This window comes from Anticarsia gemmatalis, chromosome 16 (genome assembly GCF_050436995.1).
Source record: "Anticarsia gemmatalis isolate Benzon Research Colony breed Stoneville strain chromosome 16, ilAntGemm2 primary, whole genome shotgun sequence".
In the NCBI taxonomy this organism is placed as follows: domain Eukaryota; kingdom Metazoa; phylum Arthropoda; class Insecta; order Lepidoptera; family Erebidae; genus Anticarsia; species Anticarsia gemmatalis.
Genome location: NC_134760.1, coordinates 5,519,291 through 5,536,260, shown reverse-complemented (window position 1 = coordinate 5,536,260; position 16,970 = coordinate 5,519,291). Strand labels below are relative to the sequence as shown.

The following is a 16,970-nucleotide window of genomic DNA, read 5'->3' as shown; positions in this document are numbered from 1 at the left end:
TAGCAAATATATTTAAAAATGTAATAATTAAGAAAATGAATGACATAAAAGAGTCAAGTCCAACTAATTTTTTTAGTAAAACTTGCTTCTACGTTAATTCTATGTATCTTATAAAGGAGCAGATATAGAATAGGTTGAAAAGTGTTTCTGACGAGTAAATAATAATTTGGGTCGTCAACAATATAAAAATGCGAGATAGTATTAAAACGACTTTGTTTTATAAAATTAAAATCGACGCTCAAGCGCCATGTCGAGCAGACTTGGGTAGTTTAAAGGGTATATTTAAATTGACAACGTGAACGGAAATCTAGGAGATAAATAATGATTATGAAGCAGTAAAGGGAATCTAGACTTAAGCGTTATTTAAGAAGAAGCTAAAAGCTGACATTAGAACTGACTCTAACTAACTCAAATGATCTCTAGATTACATTTCTGTCCTCATGCAATGTTTATAAATACAACTGTCACTAGAATCTGTACTTAAGTCCCGATCTTTTTTTCTTCGGGTATAATGGACTATAATCATTTCGTATTAAAAATATTGGCGTAACCTTTTCCCCAATACATGTGTCCACACTAATTAAAGTTGGCGCGTTAGCTGGACTGAACAAGGCTTCTCCAGTATCACGACTTGCGCGTAATTCGCGCAAATCACGTGCGAGTCGAGTCTGGCGAATTACACACGATTTACGCTTCTTTTGAACTCGAGCGAAGCTATTGGGGACGCGATGCAGTGAATTCGCCTCTTCTGGATAAGGTCTAAAAGTAGCTTTACTTACAAATATGGAAAATATCCGCGAGAAACGCACCTCTAGATTATTGAACGCGATGGTTTTCGGTGCAAGGACACCGAAATATATCCTTTAGTATTTGAGAAATAATAAATACCTTTCCACATTGGAAGGTGGTGTAGAGTAAGGTGCAGTAGAGTTGTTGCGCTGGTACCTGCCGTATGCTGCCGGCGTGTTTCCACGACGACAATACTCGGAGGTAGCACTATCATTCGTACCACGCCAAGTTGCAGGAGCTGCTGCAGATGCGGCTATTGGACATGTGTTGCTGGAGCTATCTTCGCCGCCACTGTAACAATAAATATAATTAAAATTTCTCTTTTTTCAACATTTAACGTTTATTATTCAGACCAACATGATATAGCGCATTTTATTACAAGCTTTTTCATCTATACCCGTAATATCATTTATACTAACATAATAAAAAGAAATGGTCCGATTTTCTGTCTGTTTGTAACGAATAGGGTCTGAAAGTACAGAACCGACTGAGAAAACTAACATCTTTTGTTATCTTGCGAACAATATAGGGTAGGTATAAAATGTTTTCGAAAAAAAAGCTGATCGACTATGAACCATGGTGTGGTACAAAAATAAAGAAAAAAAATTATTATGGCGTTATTTCATTTCACACTTGAGTACATTTCCCATGTGCATTATTACTCTCGTATGACAAATTTATTATAAGTATAGATATAAGTAATATAAAAATTTCACTTTAGGTCGATCTGAATATCGGTCATAATACCAAGACCTGATTACCTGCGAGATATAAATGTAATAAATCAAATAAACTATAACGCTTACTATCTGCCTTGCGGTACCAGATTATTTGTTAATGTATATAGTGCTTGAATCGGTTTTAGACTCCTTACTAATTGTCATAATTAACATTGTTAATTAAAAAAATAATAATAGAGAACATATATTTTTTTAAACGATTGTATTGCTCCCAGTAAATATCTGCTTATTAAGTCAAGAATTAAAAAAATATGTCGGTGTGTCGAATAGGTTCTTCAGATCGCGCTCCCAATTTGATACCCGTTTATAAATACTATCCTAGAAAAGTAAATTTTGAACCAGAGGGTGACTGGCTGATTTATTTGATCGTTATCATTTAAAGAGGTAGGATAGCCACGAGCAACCAGCAATTGTCCAAAAAATCCCAAATTCCATCGTCGGGAGTCAACCCAGATAATAAAATTTAAAGAAATCGGGATAGAATAAGACAATGGAATTGGTCAAGAGTCAGTAGCTACGGGTGGCGCTCAACTACATAGATGAATAGGATAGTTAACTACCAGTCAAATTAATAAATGTTCAAAACGCTTTTTAATTTTGTTGGCGCACACATTTATCTAGTGTGCAATACAATAATAACAAATTATTAAAATATTTTGCATGGCTAATGGAATTATGTGTTAGAAGTCATTAAAAATGTTACAGAAGGTTTACGATGAAGCGACTTTATCAAAAACTCGTGCTTATGAATGGTACAAAGCGTTAAAAAGCTGTCGAAATGTGATGGAAGATTTGCCTCACTCTGGTAGGCCGTCAACGTCCGTAACTGAAGTTAACATCGCAAAAGTGAACGAAATAGTGACTGAAAATCCTCATTCATATTTGAGAGAGATAGCCGTTGAACTTTCTGTATGTCACTCACAAGTCGATCCGTACCATTTTAACTAATCATTTGTTTATAAAACATGTTGCCGGCTAGTAGTTAAGGATCTAAATTTTCTTCATAATTGTGAAATAATTTTTGAGACTCAACAAATACCATCGAGCAACCACCATATCCACTAGATATGGCTCTAATGGATGTTTTTCTTTTCCCTTAACTCAATTATCGCTTCTTCGCACCCACCAAATAACCATATTTTGTGGGTGCGAAGAAGCGATAATTTGTTGCTGATTTGGATGTTCTTTTGATATACTTTAAGTCATTTTGAAAAAAGTAATACATGTGGCAAGGCGCGTCTACCAGACTTTGTACCAATAGTGAGCCACTAAATGAAGCAAATTATTATTAGTTAACATAAGGTTTGTACTTAGTTTAATCACAACTTTAGATCGGTCAGTAAGTTTCATACTATCTCTTAGCGCAATAGTTCACATAATAGGTTCAGTACTTAATAAACACATTACATAGGAAGTATTTTTTTAAGATTGAGGTCACAGTAAACATATCGCAATAAAATAACATAACTCAAAATATTCTATGCGTCCTAATGCGTATTGAACCACTGGTCAACAACAAGGAACAATATGATGTGTTAAATGTTTAATGTAATATTTTATTACAGAATCACAAATAAACATAAATTGATAAGAAAATATTTAAAATGTGCCAGAAATCTCAAAAAAAATCACCTTTTGATAAAATAAGACGTAATATTAATGGTCTATGCTTTATACTATACAATGAACTCGAAAATATGTTACAATTACAAATATCTACGAAGATTTAAAATGTATAACATAACTGGGCGACGTACTCATGCTTAGCGTCCGGAGCAGAGTGAATGAATTTAGATTACTTTTTTGTGTTTTTATTTATGTTTATGGCGTATGTATCGGCCTTGAGTGTGGCCGCACACGGGCCACACGCGACAGCCACAAACGCCGCCACAAGAGGCAAGAAACAGCCACAAAAGTAGCTGAAGCGCGCGACAGCCACTTGTGGCCGATAGTTGACACATGCGGTCGGTTGTTTATCTACTTAAATGAACCACAGACTGCGTGCGTGTGAGAGAGAGAGGGGCGCGAGTGGCGTGTGGCGGCTTTTTTGTGTCGACGTTTAGTGGCCGATGCGAGCCACAAGAAGTAAGCTGCGAGGATTTGTAGCGTGTGGCCGCCACCGGCGCAAACCGTGTGCGGCGAGTCTAAATAAAATGTATGAAAATTACTGGAAATATGTCAGTGGCAACGTTTGGGGGTTGTGGCCCGTGGCTCGTGTCCGGGAATCCTAAGGGTCGGCGCAAACGGGCCACCGACCACAGCCACTGGTGGCCAGCGACACCCACTTAACACATTTTTCCATATATTTGGTATAGACACACCGCACACGTGTAGCCGGTGGCGGCCACTCGCTACAGAATACAAAATATATGGAAAAACGTGTTAAGTGGGTGTCGCTGGCCACAAGTGGCTGTGGTCGGTGGCCTGTTTGCGCCGACCCTAAGCTATGATAACATGAGCGACAGAAGTACGGTAGAGATACCTACCAATCACAAAAAAGTAACGTCAAATTCAAAATATGCTTAATATTTAGATCCGCAGTTATATCGAAATCGACTGTACGGGACTGGTGCACCCGCCCTATGATATTATGACGCTACAAGTTTCGTATTTTCGTCGGGTTTAAATGAGAGATAAATATGCTGTTTATGTCTGCATAAACAGCAAACGCGCAATGTTGACTTTTGTCACCGTTATTGTTTCGTCACTCTTAGGCGCATTTTCATAGGTCGATAACGATTGATGGCTAACGACTAATGAAATCAGTCAATCGATAGCTCGGTCGATACAAAGCACTCGGTGACACGATATCCTTTTCCTAGCACCTCTGTTATAAGACGTTATCAGACATCTTCCGACTCTCTCGTGCCTAACATACGGGTCCTAACGACCAACGAAAACGGTTCCCCGCATGCGGGCTCTAAGACAGGTCGGTATGATCAAAAACTAATAAATAACCTAGCTATATTAATTTTCTTTAATTGACGTTTAGTCTATATCGCTGATTGTTGGGACCTCCTCGCATGATCAATTATTGTATCAACCACATTGTAAAACTTTTGGCGATTGAAAAGAGTGGCCGTGAGTTTCTTGCTAGCACTTCTCATAAGGCTCTACCCCCTTTCCGAGCTAGTGGTAGATTCAGTAATTGTAACGACTATCATAAGTGTCAATAGTTGACCTAAATGAATAAATGATTTGATTTTGATTTTGCATGCGTTTACAAAATCTCCCGCAGCCCGCATGCGGACGCTAACGACCAATGAAAGTGCGCCCTTAGCATGACTATGGAAATGTACCGAGATGCGCGTACGGTACGAAGTAACAATTCTCACACACACACACACACTCTGTAGAATTAATAACAGGGACATAACAGTCACGTCGACATAAGTCACTAGTGCACGAGCTCTAAATTTTTAATTCAATCATTTGAACGTAAAATATTAGTAAGCATGATAATTTCGGATGTATTTGACCTGTAGGTACAAGTTTTTGTTAACCCAGTGAATCCAGTATGAGGTTTTATGGATTGAGCGTCCAATAAACGCAAAGTTGGGATATTATACACAGGAACATTCGTTCTTCGGATCGCTGTAGCAACTTCAGTTACGGAATAACATGAATGTTAGAAACGTATGGGCAGCAATCTTGACCAGATGCCTTTTTCGTTTGGACAACTGTCTGCCTAATACTATAAAAACAGATGCGGAGATAGTGGTCTTCGCCCACGGCTCAGATAGAATACACGCTCACTTACTTTAGTATTTGTCTAGTTAGGCGAAAACGAAGCTAGCGTGTGATCGCGCAGTCGCGTATTAAAAACAGTATTAGGCACTGACATGATTAAAACAAATCGATTGACGTAAGAATCATCAAAATCGGATCACTTGAAGAGCACATAAAACCGGCATCATGTGTATTTATGAGTTTGATGGATAAAAGTGTGTTGTTGCACACACTTGGACCAAGTATCGTCAAACACGACGCGGAAGTAGTAAGATTTTTTTTTTCCGGCAGCAGCAGGGGACGTCGTCGTCTCCCTGCAATAACCGTAGCACCGCGTGTGGTGGGTTAGAAACATAGAATCCTATTCGATTTACCATTTGGTTTCCATAGTACAAGCTCTGCCTAGTTTGGAATTAAATGACCGTGTGTGAGTTTTCCAACGATATTTATTTATTTATATCTTCCCCTATAATGCCAGCATCAGTCCTGAGTCCAGATATATACCTATATTATTTGGAAATTTATGAGGTATTTTTAATAGATATCAAAGACTATTTATAAAACTTTTTGGGTGGATAATGAAATAACCTGTTAGAGTTGTCATCTCAGTATTGAGTTGGGAAACTACCCTTTTGCTTATCACAGTTTTGCCGAGTTGGTTTCATAGGCAGAATGTTTTATTCCTTACTGGATACTGGTTACCAAACATAATAAAGGGTATAAGAACAATAATAAATCCTATCACTTAGATACCAGTATCCTACAAAGATCATTTTTTCTTCGTATGATACTGGTTACCAAACTCTGGTACACACGGCCGATGGGGAATATTGTCAAGAGAGGCGTTTGATTTGCATTTGAAAAGATTTAACGAAATTCGAAATCGTTTAATTCAAGCAAAGTATGTGTGTGCCACAAATTTTGTAGCTCGGAAAGCACGTTAAGCCCTGGGTCCTGCGCCTGACCTGTCACTGGTGTGTTTATAATATTATGTGTACAAGTCGCGAGAGTTTAAAAACGCTAATTTAGGACATTGCCCAGTTCACCGGTTTCAATGAAAGTGGTCGCCGTAGCCGAATATCGGCCAGAAGAATTATTATACTATACTGTACATTAAAAAAAAACTAAGTGTAGTAAGGCTAACATTCATTTCTACCTGGTAGTATGCAAAAAATCGAATTGGGGCTTCTTAGTGTCGTTCATCGCCCTGTCCTCATCAAAACAAATTAACGTACAAAAACAATCAATCAACGGTACACGCTGAAGCATCGAGTAAGGTGCAGCGCAGACGACAGACTATCCGTGACGCACTTTTTAGTCTGTGAAAATAGAACCTATGCAATTATATGCAGTAACGCACACAACGCGCAAAAAGTCCGGCGCACATAAAATCGGTGTAATTCGGGCAGACCGCACCGCGCCGCGCCGCTAAGCACAAAGTGTGTGAAAAAAATTGAACGTTTGCTTCAACGCGCGCTAACGCAGACGGCGCACATTTTAGTAGGCAATCTGCATTTGCTAGGGGTGGATGTAACGCATGCGATCATGGCGCCAGAGGTCGATGTAACGATATTAATTCAATAAAATAATACTTCGCGATCTCTGCACAATTTTTAAACATCTCTCAAGAAAGGATTTTGATAAATTCTACCCCTAAGGGGCTAAAATAGGTTCTGAAAGTTAGCACAAATCTTCTAGATTTTCGGCTGATTGAACTGAAATTAACATAGATTTACACATAAGATATTTTTTACTACGGGAAACCTTTTACGTGGACGAAGTCGCGGGCGGAAGCTAGTAATAATATAATTTACGACTCCGCAGTGAATGACGGGTTTTTTATTTACGCACCAATATAAAGCTTTCTAATTTTGAATTGTAATCTGTGCTGTACTGATTATATAAGGACTACTTAGCTAAATATCAAACACATCCAAGGACGTTTTTCAGTTTTCACGGCTATTAACATTTATATCGAAATTTTTGTAAATGATGTGTGATTCGTCGCCATCGATGTATTTTTTGACTAAAATCTAAAATTTATGATTATTTCATGGAAAAACATTATGTAGTAAGGTGATTGCAGAGTAGATTAAAGTAATGTTTTACATTTTATTTATTGTGGTCGGTGGTCACTACTGGTTTGTGAAATTTATAGATTCTTAGTAATTTATCATTGACGTTAATTATTAAAATAGATATGTAGGTACACATTATAAAATTAATCAATATAGGAATGAAGATTTTTATCTGTTTTTACATTATTTTTTTATAGTTTAAAAAACTTTGTATATTTACATACAGTAAATCTGCAATTATAATATAGCAGTTCCGTACCATCGTAATAAAAAAAATACGAAAAAAAGACGTTTATTGTATGGGAACCTTAATAAATGTTGTTTTTAAATTTTTAGTATTTGTTGTCATATCCTCAACGAAAATACATCATTTGTGAAAAATAATAGCTTTCTAGTTATCACTGTTTATGAGATACAGCCTGGAGATAGACAGATAGCAGAGGCTTAGTAATAGGGTCCCGTTTTACCCTTTGGGTACGGAACCTTAAAACCGTTCGAGTTGTTAACATTTTTGAAAGTATTTTTGCCTGTCTGTTTGTTCCTACATCACAAAAAGCTACTGGATTGTACTAAAATAATAAAAAATTGAAATCAATGACGTAAGTAAATAAGACCGTTAATTTTTTTAACGACTGACCAGAGTGTCGATTTTCTACACGTATTAACGACACGCTATCCAGTGCCACACATTTTTTAGTTAAAAAACCGGTAGAGAATCGCTAACTATGGTGTCAACCACATGACATTTGAGTGTGAGTCAGAAATAAATAATAAAAGAAAATATTCGTTATAATTCGAATACTTATTCTCTAAATTAAATAATTGTATAATACAATATGTTAAATTATTTTAAACATTTTATAGGACTAAGTGGATAAATAAATAATCACGTATTTATATAGAAAAAAATAAATAGACAATAACTATAGTCTACGATTAACGTACTAGTAATAATAAGAATTCAACAATAAGTTAATTTTATAATTAATTTTGTTCAATGAAGCATGAAACACGAAACAAAAATGTGTGTGTTTATTTATTTTGCTTTCTTTGAAGCAGGCAAATGAAACAATATTCTTCCTTAAATATAAACGTCGTATTCGGTTCGAATGATTCCAATAATTTAATAAAATGAAAATAAACAAATTGAAAACATCATAATTATTATATACTAGCTGACCCGCGCAACTTCGCTTGCGTCACCTAAGAGAATGAGTCAAAATTTTCCCCGTTTTTGTAACATTTTTCGTTGCTACTCCGCTCCTAATGACCGTAGTGTGATGTTATATAACCTATAGCCTTCCTCGATAAATGGGCTATCTAACACTGAAAGAATTTTTCAAATCGGACCAGTAGTTCCTGAGATTAGCGCGTTCAAACAAACAAACAAACAAACAAACAATCAATCAAACAAACAAACAAACTCTTCAGCTTTATTATATTAGTGTAGATAATTGCGAAAATCGAATTTAAAGTTGCACTGAAGTGCTTTTCTGCGCAAGTCGAGCAAAAAAAAGCGGCACGACAGTACCATCCTGTTCTCGAAGCAATTCAGGCTATTTTCGACACCCCTATAATTTTGTTGTCGATAAAACAAGAAGCCTGAATTTTCAGCAACTAATCAGTCATTGTATAAACACGGTATATTTAAAATTTCAGTCAATTTGAACCAGTAGTTTAAGAATTACAACTTTTTAAAGTTTCTGAATTTTGTCACTCACTGATCACTGACTCACCGATCATCAAAAGTCTAAGGTACTTCTAGCAGACTTAGAAGCTTCAAATTTAGCATACAAATAGGGTTTAGTATCTTAATCATGGGAAAACCTAAATATTTTCTATTTTCGGTCTAGTTTTCTAAATACACCAACTGCAACAATAACTTTAAAATCCCATATAAATATATAGGATTACAAGGTTACATTTGCAGTTCATTATTACTGTATAAAATAAAAATAAATAGGTGTAGATAGGTACAGACCTACTATATGAGGCATAACGGATGTGTTTATATCTAGCGGGGCCCCCTTAGCTAGAGCGATGAAAGTGATAAGAGCGGTTAGCTCGTTCAATGTACCTACCAAATATAATGAAATGGTCCAATGTACCTCCGTTGTATCCACAGAAATGACCTCTGAAGTTGATGTCCATCCAGCGGGGCCCTTCGTCGTTATCAGGCCATATATTATTTAATGTATATGATAGTCTACGAACACCAGTACATCCACTGTACTTACAGTTATTGTATTTTTCTGTTTACATACCATTGCTACCGATATACAAAATAACAATTAATTTTGAATCTGCTGACCATACTTTTGTGGTTGCCCCGTGTTGCACAAACAGACTATTTTGTATGAAAAGTTTATTTTTTTGTTTAGGTAGAAAAACCGCGAAAAATTTGGTAAATAGTGAATAACTGTGAGGTACATTGGGAAGACATAAGAATGGTCTGCATTTTATGCATATGTTAATACAAATAACAAAGGGCCCTGCTGGCTAGACAAAACTTTGAAACTTAATTTCTGGTATATCATCACAAACTTTTAAGAACAAATACATGACTAGAAAGGTACATTGGGCCAAGTTTCGTCTGACATCACTTTTAAGTATCTCGGCCTGATAACGACGAAGGGCCCCGCTGGATGGACATCAACTTCAGAGGTCATTTCTGTGGATACAACGGAGGTACATTGGACCATTTCATTATATTTGGTAGGTACATTGAACGAGCTAACCGCTCTTATCACTTTCATCGCTCTAGCTAAGGGGGCCCCGCTAGATATAAACACATGCATAACGGGACGGGGGTAAAGGGTGGGTAAGGGTATTAAGCCCTTGAAACTGAACAACATTCCCATATGAAAATATGTTGAATTATGAAAAAAAAAACGTCTTTACAAACAAATTGGACTTATGTTCGCTCTACAAAAGTGAAATGCCATTAAAAACATTCTGTAAAAACCCCAAGTCTCGCAGCTCATTATCTCTGCCGTAAAAAGTTGTGAGATCTATATATGTTTGTCGTATGGTTAATGGTCAACCTAGAGTCAAAGTTGTTCAAGCCGCCCAAGAGGCCTTTGACGTGGCTTAACGACTGTTATCTTAGTAGACAACAACCGGAACCGACTTTTAACGTGCCTTCCGAAGCACGGAGACGCCCAGTTCTAATACGCGGTCACCCATCTATGAAATGACCGCGCCAATGGTTGCTTAACCCACAGACCGTTTACCGACCGGTGAGCGCAACTGGCTATGGGCGCTATGTTAAAAAAAAATATGTTTAAAACAAATAGATCGACTTGGTCATCGCATGAAAACACAAATTAGCCATTAAAATTTCAGGAGCATTAACTTCTCGTCGTGCTGTGTGATACATACTAATAATCAAATCATGCGATGGCCAGTTCGATCTATTTGTTTTAAACGTAAATTATTTAATATTGGCATGATAATAACTTACGTAAAAACTTAAGACAGAAGGTCCTTTAAGTAAAGACTAAATAGATTTATCGACTTAGTATTATATAGATCTCACAACTTTTTACGGCAGAGATAATGAGCTCCGAGACTTGGGGTTTTTACAGAATGTTTTTGATGGCATTAAATTATTTTATTGTTTGGTAGAAAACCTCTCCTCTACAGAAAACAGTTCTTGCAAAAAAAACGCTATGGGCGCTGATAAACTTTTCATACAAAATTACTTCATAGCTAGCGGCGCGGCGGTAGCACATGGGGTATGACTACGAAATCTTTTAGCAGTGGCATCAAATCTCAGTAACGTATTGTTTTTTTCGTTAGTTTTTGTTTTAAAGTTAATTTCCAACCTTGCAAAAATACATTTTGAAAAGGTTTTTTGTGTATAATTTGATATTACTGTTACATAATAGCACAATTTCTTGAACGAACCATAGTTTACCTACAAAGATCATAGATGGCGTTGTGTAAAATTTAACAGCATTCGCCAAATTAATTTGTTTTGGTTTCATTATTTAGGAATATAACTTATTTATAAATAGCACTGAAACTAACAAAGTAAAATGCATCGTCGCAGGAACTATCGAACAAACTGAATCATGACCCACCATGTGCTCATTTTCTAAAACACGTCTATATACGCGTAGGTCGAAATTGGCTTGAACCTACGTTTCCTTGGTAATGAATTTGTTATCTGTCATTATTGCGACAAATCTTTGTGCGCCAATACAATGATGCTTTGCTACCGTTTTCAACAGGCTCCGAGGCGTAGTGGGTTGATGTTACGACTGCGACGCGTCAGGAGTGGGTTCGATACCCACTCAAGACATGGTTTATTCGGCCATTATAGGAAATAATGTAACTATAAAAATTTAAATAATATAGGGTAACCAGCATAACTTATTACCCGGTTAAGAAATTGATACGCAATTTTGGTCAATAGTATCTTTATTTAGTAAAACATTGGCATAAACTCTATTATAAACGCAACTTAAATATTCTTTCTAAAAGAACATCAGTCCTTTGTTTCAATAACTTTATACTAATTCAATATAAAACACTAAAAAAACAGAAATACCAGCGAATACTGTTAATTCAAATGTGTTATCCTTAACAAATATTGCAACAAACTTACTTTTTCTTTTCGAACTACACACCTGTCGCACAAACGTCGGACATGAGTTCTATAAATTAAAAATGTTACCAATATTCTAAAAGTGACATATATCATTTGAACTGGTTACTTTAGAATTTAAAGTAAACGTATTATTCCTTATCATTGGCAATCACTGTATGATGGGCAATGACTATAGTGGTTACCCTAATCGTTTCACAGATTTCTAAATGACGTGCTACTTGATATTTGACACAAATAGGTTTTTTCGTAGTGAAAAGAGTTTAGACTATTTACATCCTAGATTCAAATTAAGAGTGATTTATCGAAAACGTATCTACGTGCTGTAATAACAAAGGTCAAAGTTGTCTGTAGTCGTAGATACATCATAACACAGTCGTATGCATGTTTAAACTGTCCAAAGTGCAACTTTGACGTTAGAGATGAAATTCTTACTGTTTTGACGGTGTCAAGCGAATTATCGGCAAAATGGGTCATGATTCAGTTGGTTCGATAGTACATGATTTCGCGAGTGAAGTACGCGGGTACACGTATGGACCGAACACCGGCAGAAGCACACGAAAGAAGTAACCTGAATGAGGACAAGGCATAGGAACGGATGGGACCCGAATGAAAAAGTTGTGGACGCATTTGAGTGCATATATTTTGCATATAATGATAGTATCAAGCTCTTCGCGCGCATAAACGAATAATCAATGTCTTAGCCCCCAAATTACTAGTTCCGGGCAATCCGAGAAATTCTTAACAGTAAAACTCAAAAAAGACTTTTTGGCCCGAACCAGGATTCTAACCACGAGACCTCTGTCATAGCATAATAAGAGTAGTACCTTTGCTAAGGCCGCTCAGCGAGTTAACAGCCAACTGTTGCGTTCACGTACGGATATACTTGCTACGCTACGGTCTAGGTGTGAGGTCGACCTCACACCCGTGCATGTATGACTGAGACTGGAATGTGTATGGGAATAAACCTCTAGCTTTTTGAACCTGCGCAGGCGACCGGCGCATGATCGAAAATCGACTCTTTCTAGTGACACTGAATGGTGTGCCTGTGCGTGTGTGCGTCTACTCCGGTCGCCTGCGCAGGTCGCGTCAGTTGTTTTCTAGTGTTCTCTTCTAAGTACTTTATACAAAGCCTCACATGTTTCAGCAATAATTTTTCAAAGTGCCTGAGGCGAAATGAATGTTGAAAATTTTAGGTACCCAAGTACCCATAACTTTTGCTAGTTGCGAGAAATCTCAATGTAACTGATAATAATCTTTCGTGCGCAGAAAACTATTACTCATAACTGTGTCCTCTTTTTATATCATAGGAGTAACAATTTCAAATAATTTGTTACTACACTATATACATATACTATACACTATATACATATTAATTTTGGGTTATTTTTGTAGTCTCTTGGAAGACAGTTTTTAAAATCTTCTGATTCAAATTTAAATTCATTTCATAAATTAACATGACTACGTTTTTCTTTTCAATAACCAATGCTTACACCACTTTCTTTGTATCAATTCGCATTAATCCATCGCAAAAATAACTAAACGACCGCTCCGATACACCGGAACGTCCCCATACGCGCAGTTGAAGAAATCATTATATTTGTGATTTACTCCAATGATTTACGGTAATAATCATGGAGGAGCTCGTGGCTTAGTTAACAACAACCGCGCGGATCGATCTCATGGATGGGTGACCATCTTATACAGATCGAGTTCCTCCGTGTTTCGGAGGGCACTTTAATTCGTGGGTCCCGGCTGTCATTTTCTTTGACAGGCGTTAACAGTAGTCAGAAGCTTGAAAATCTGACTACCAGTCTTCCAGCCAGTCAGCTATCTCTTGCAACGTCACTTTGCGATTGTCCATGATGATTTTGAGGGTCTTTTCAATGTTTTCTGAAGTAACTGCGCCTCATTTGGACGACCAGGACGTTGAACATCATCGGTGTCTGTACGGCCACGTTTAAGTCAGCTTACCATTGTTTGATGGTTGTTTCCGGTGGAGCAGAGTCCGGACAACGTATATCATATTTTTTTCATAAAAAAACAATGATAAATAAACTCACGAAACTACTTTTAATTAATTGTTTGTAAAAATGGCAAAAGTAGCGTCACTGAAAGCACTGTATCTTTATAAATAATTGACCCAATGTCTGAAATTTTTACAGTATACCTTTAAAGGTTATAGAAAAATAATATTTGCCATTAAGGGTCCCATCTAGAGGTCAGGCCCGGGACTTATTGACCGATGTAATACATTGAAACCGGCGACGGCCGATTTGTATGTAGCTAACCTACTATTATTTTTCCGCTAAACCTCCGCGCCGAACGTGCATATAGTACTGATGGCGCTACAGAGACCAGAAACGAATTCAATGGAACTATATTCGCGCGCACGGTTCTGCACAGACCAGCTAGTCATATTGAAATACGCATTCAATAACAGTACCGGTTATGCATATAATTTCAAAAAAATCAACTTTTTAACTTCATAACCTTCCAAATGATGTGCCGTGTACTACAAAGAAGTCCATACATCGAGAGCCGATAGCAGTGTTGGGCAAAATTTAGTTTGATTGATGATTAAGATTAATTATTTTTTCATATGAAACCAACGCAATTGATAAGTTAGCAAAACAAAAATGAATAATTGTCAATTGTGTTGGTTTCAAATGAAAAAATACGAAACTAAATAAAAAATTCCCACGTTCAATGTTACCCAAATGATTCAAAGTTACCCAAGTTGACTGTAAACAAAAGGGTTTGGATTGCTGTCTATGATTTGCTGGATATAATCACTTGAAAATATATAGTAAGTGTGCGGAAAAATGGCATGAGGATGGTAACAGTTTTGTACAATGTTTTCACGACCTTCGACATGAGTTTTGGAGACTCATTAATGTCCCACTGCTGGGCAAGGGTCTCCTCCCGTAATGAGGGAGGGGTTAGGCCTTGAGTCCACCACGCTGGCCAAGTGCGGGTTGGGGACTTAGCATGGTCTCAATAAATGTGTTAAACAAATTTTGGAGCATATGATAATTATTTCTAATACACACATAACTTCGAAAAGTTATTGGTGTGCTGCCTCAGGTTCGAACCTACGACCACTTGCGTGGGAAGTACCAACTTATACCACTCGGCTATCACTATCTACATGTCTAGATCGTATACTATAATTTAATACATATACAACGTGCCGCTGCAATGGCTTATTTCCGTCAACGTATGGGTAGGGCTAGAGGTCCTTTACATGACTAAGGACTCCTTAGTCATGTAAAGTAAAATAAAGTAAATTAGTATAAAGTAAGTAAATTTGTAGTATTATTATTAACTAGCTTTTACCCGCGACATCGTCCGCCATTTGAATTTTCCCAAGGGAATGCGTCATTTATACTGTGGTAAAAAGTAGCCTATGTCCTTTCTTGGGTATTAAAATATCTCCATACCAAATTTCTTGCAAATTGGTTCAGTAGTTTAGGCGTGATTGAGTAACAGACAGACAGAGTTACTTTCGCATTTATAATATTAGTATGGATTACCGACTTATTAACAATTAACTTTATTAAAAAAATCCACAACCATAATATCAATTCGAGTAAAGTTCGTTCACCGGGCTCAAGAGTCATATGATATTCGAATCAATGGAACTAAATTGAGAAATAATGCTACTACAATAAAGCCTCTCTCTGTCCTAGCGTCCTGCTATTGGACAGGCGGCGCATGCGACGTTGCCGCACCGTTTGATGTACTTTGATTGTTTGTACAGAGTGTTACAGTTTTGATAACATTATTTTATTATTTAGTATGTGTGACATTTAAGTTTTTTCAATTAGCTAACATTGTTATTTTATTGTTTGTTACATGATTATTAAGCCCTAAACCTTGAAAGAAATAAGCCATTGCAGCGGCACGTTGTATAAGACCGTTTTTTTGCGAATTTGTCATCCAATTATTACAGAATTATGTGTGGATGGGTGACCATCTTATACATTTCGAGGCACGTCAAATTGCGGGTCCCGGCTGTAATTTTCGAAGATCTTTTACAGTCGTTAACAGTATTCAGAAGCTTGAAAGTCTGACAACCAGTATTACCGAAGGGTATCGTGTTATATCCCAGGTGACTGGGACGCGTGCATAAAGAGAGTGCAAGAAGAAAGGAAAGACCACGCGTCGCGGTCATCAGTTTTATGTACGCGCGAGTCGAGGTACAAGAGACGCCTTGTAACATCCAGATAAGAGTTGGCACACGTATTGAGGGAATAGAGCACCAAAATGTTGATGAAATGTTTAGAGACGAAGCCCAAAAAGATCGGTCATATCGATCGGAGGAATAAGTGATAATATTTTCCAATAAATATGACTCCGAAGAAATGTAGAAAGATATTTAGTACTTATTATATTGAATAGTAAGTACACAGATCAATTCATTGATAATCTATACTCATATTATAAAGATGAAGAGTTTGTATGTTTGAACGCTCTAATCTCGGGAACTACTGGTTTGAATTAAATGTCATAATAATAATATACTGACGTAAAATCTGTCAGAGGATAAATAAAGGCCTAAAAGTCAGCAACCTACCGTAATAATAGAGTAACACTGTCCAAATATGTCGCTCTTCACGTGGACGTCTGCGTGAAATACGTGCGAGAGGATCGCGGTGAATTAGCATCTTCTGTTCGTCTTGATCTTAGTTTTGATCCAACAAAAACTTTGATTTATAGTTATGGTTTGGTTTATGTTATATTTATCGCCGTTTACGTTACGGACAATCCATACTAATATTATGAATGCGAAAGTAACTCTGACGGTCTGTCTGTCTGCTACTCAATCACGCCTAAACTACTGAACCAATTTGCATGAAATTTGGCATCGAGATATTTTGATACCCGAGAAAGGACATATATCATCACGCTACGACCAGAAGGAGCAGAGTACCAATAATGAATTTCAGTTTCACGCATTCTCTCTTATTGGACGCAAGCGAAGTTGCGCGGGTCAGCTAGTAATAAATAAAACTGAAT

The 16,970-nt window shown here is 37.0% G+C and overlaps 1 protein-coding gene across 5 annotated transcripts in view; it reads right to left on the bottom strand.

The window, feature by feature from the left end:
* spen (spen family transcriptional repressor split ends) overlaps window positions 1-16,970 on the bottom strand; it is an 88,191-nt gene that overhangs the window by 23,153 nt on the left and 48,068 nt on the right. For 4 of the 5 annotated variants that reach the window (XM_076124518.1, XM_076124519.1, XM_076124521.1 and 1 more), the window contains one exon: window positions 889-1,080. In XM_076124518.1, coding sequence (XP_075980633.1) covers window positions 889-1,080 — 192 coding nt within the window. The remainder of the gene's footprint in view (window positions 1-888; window positions 1,081-16,970) is intronic. The other variant, XM_076124520.1, reaches the window with a different exon arrangement.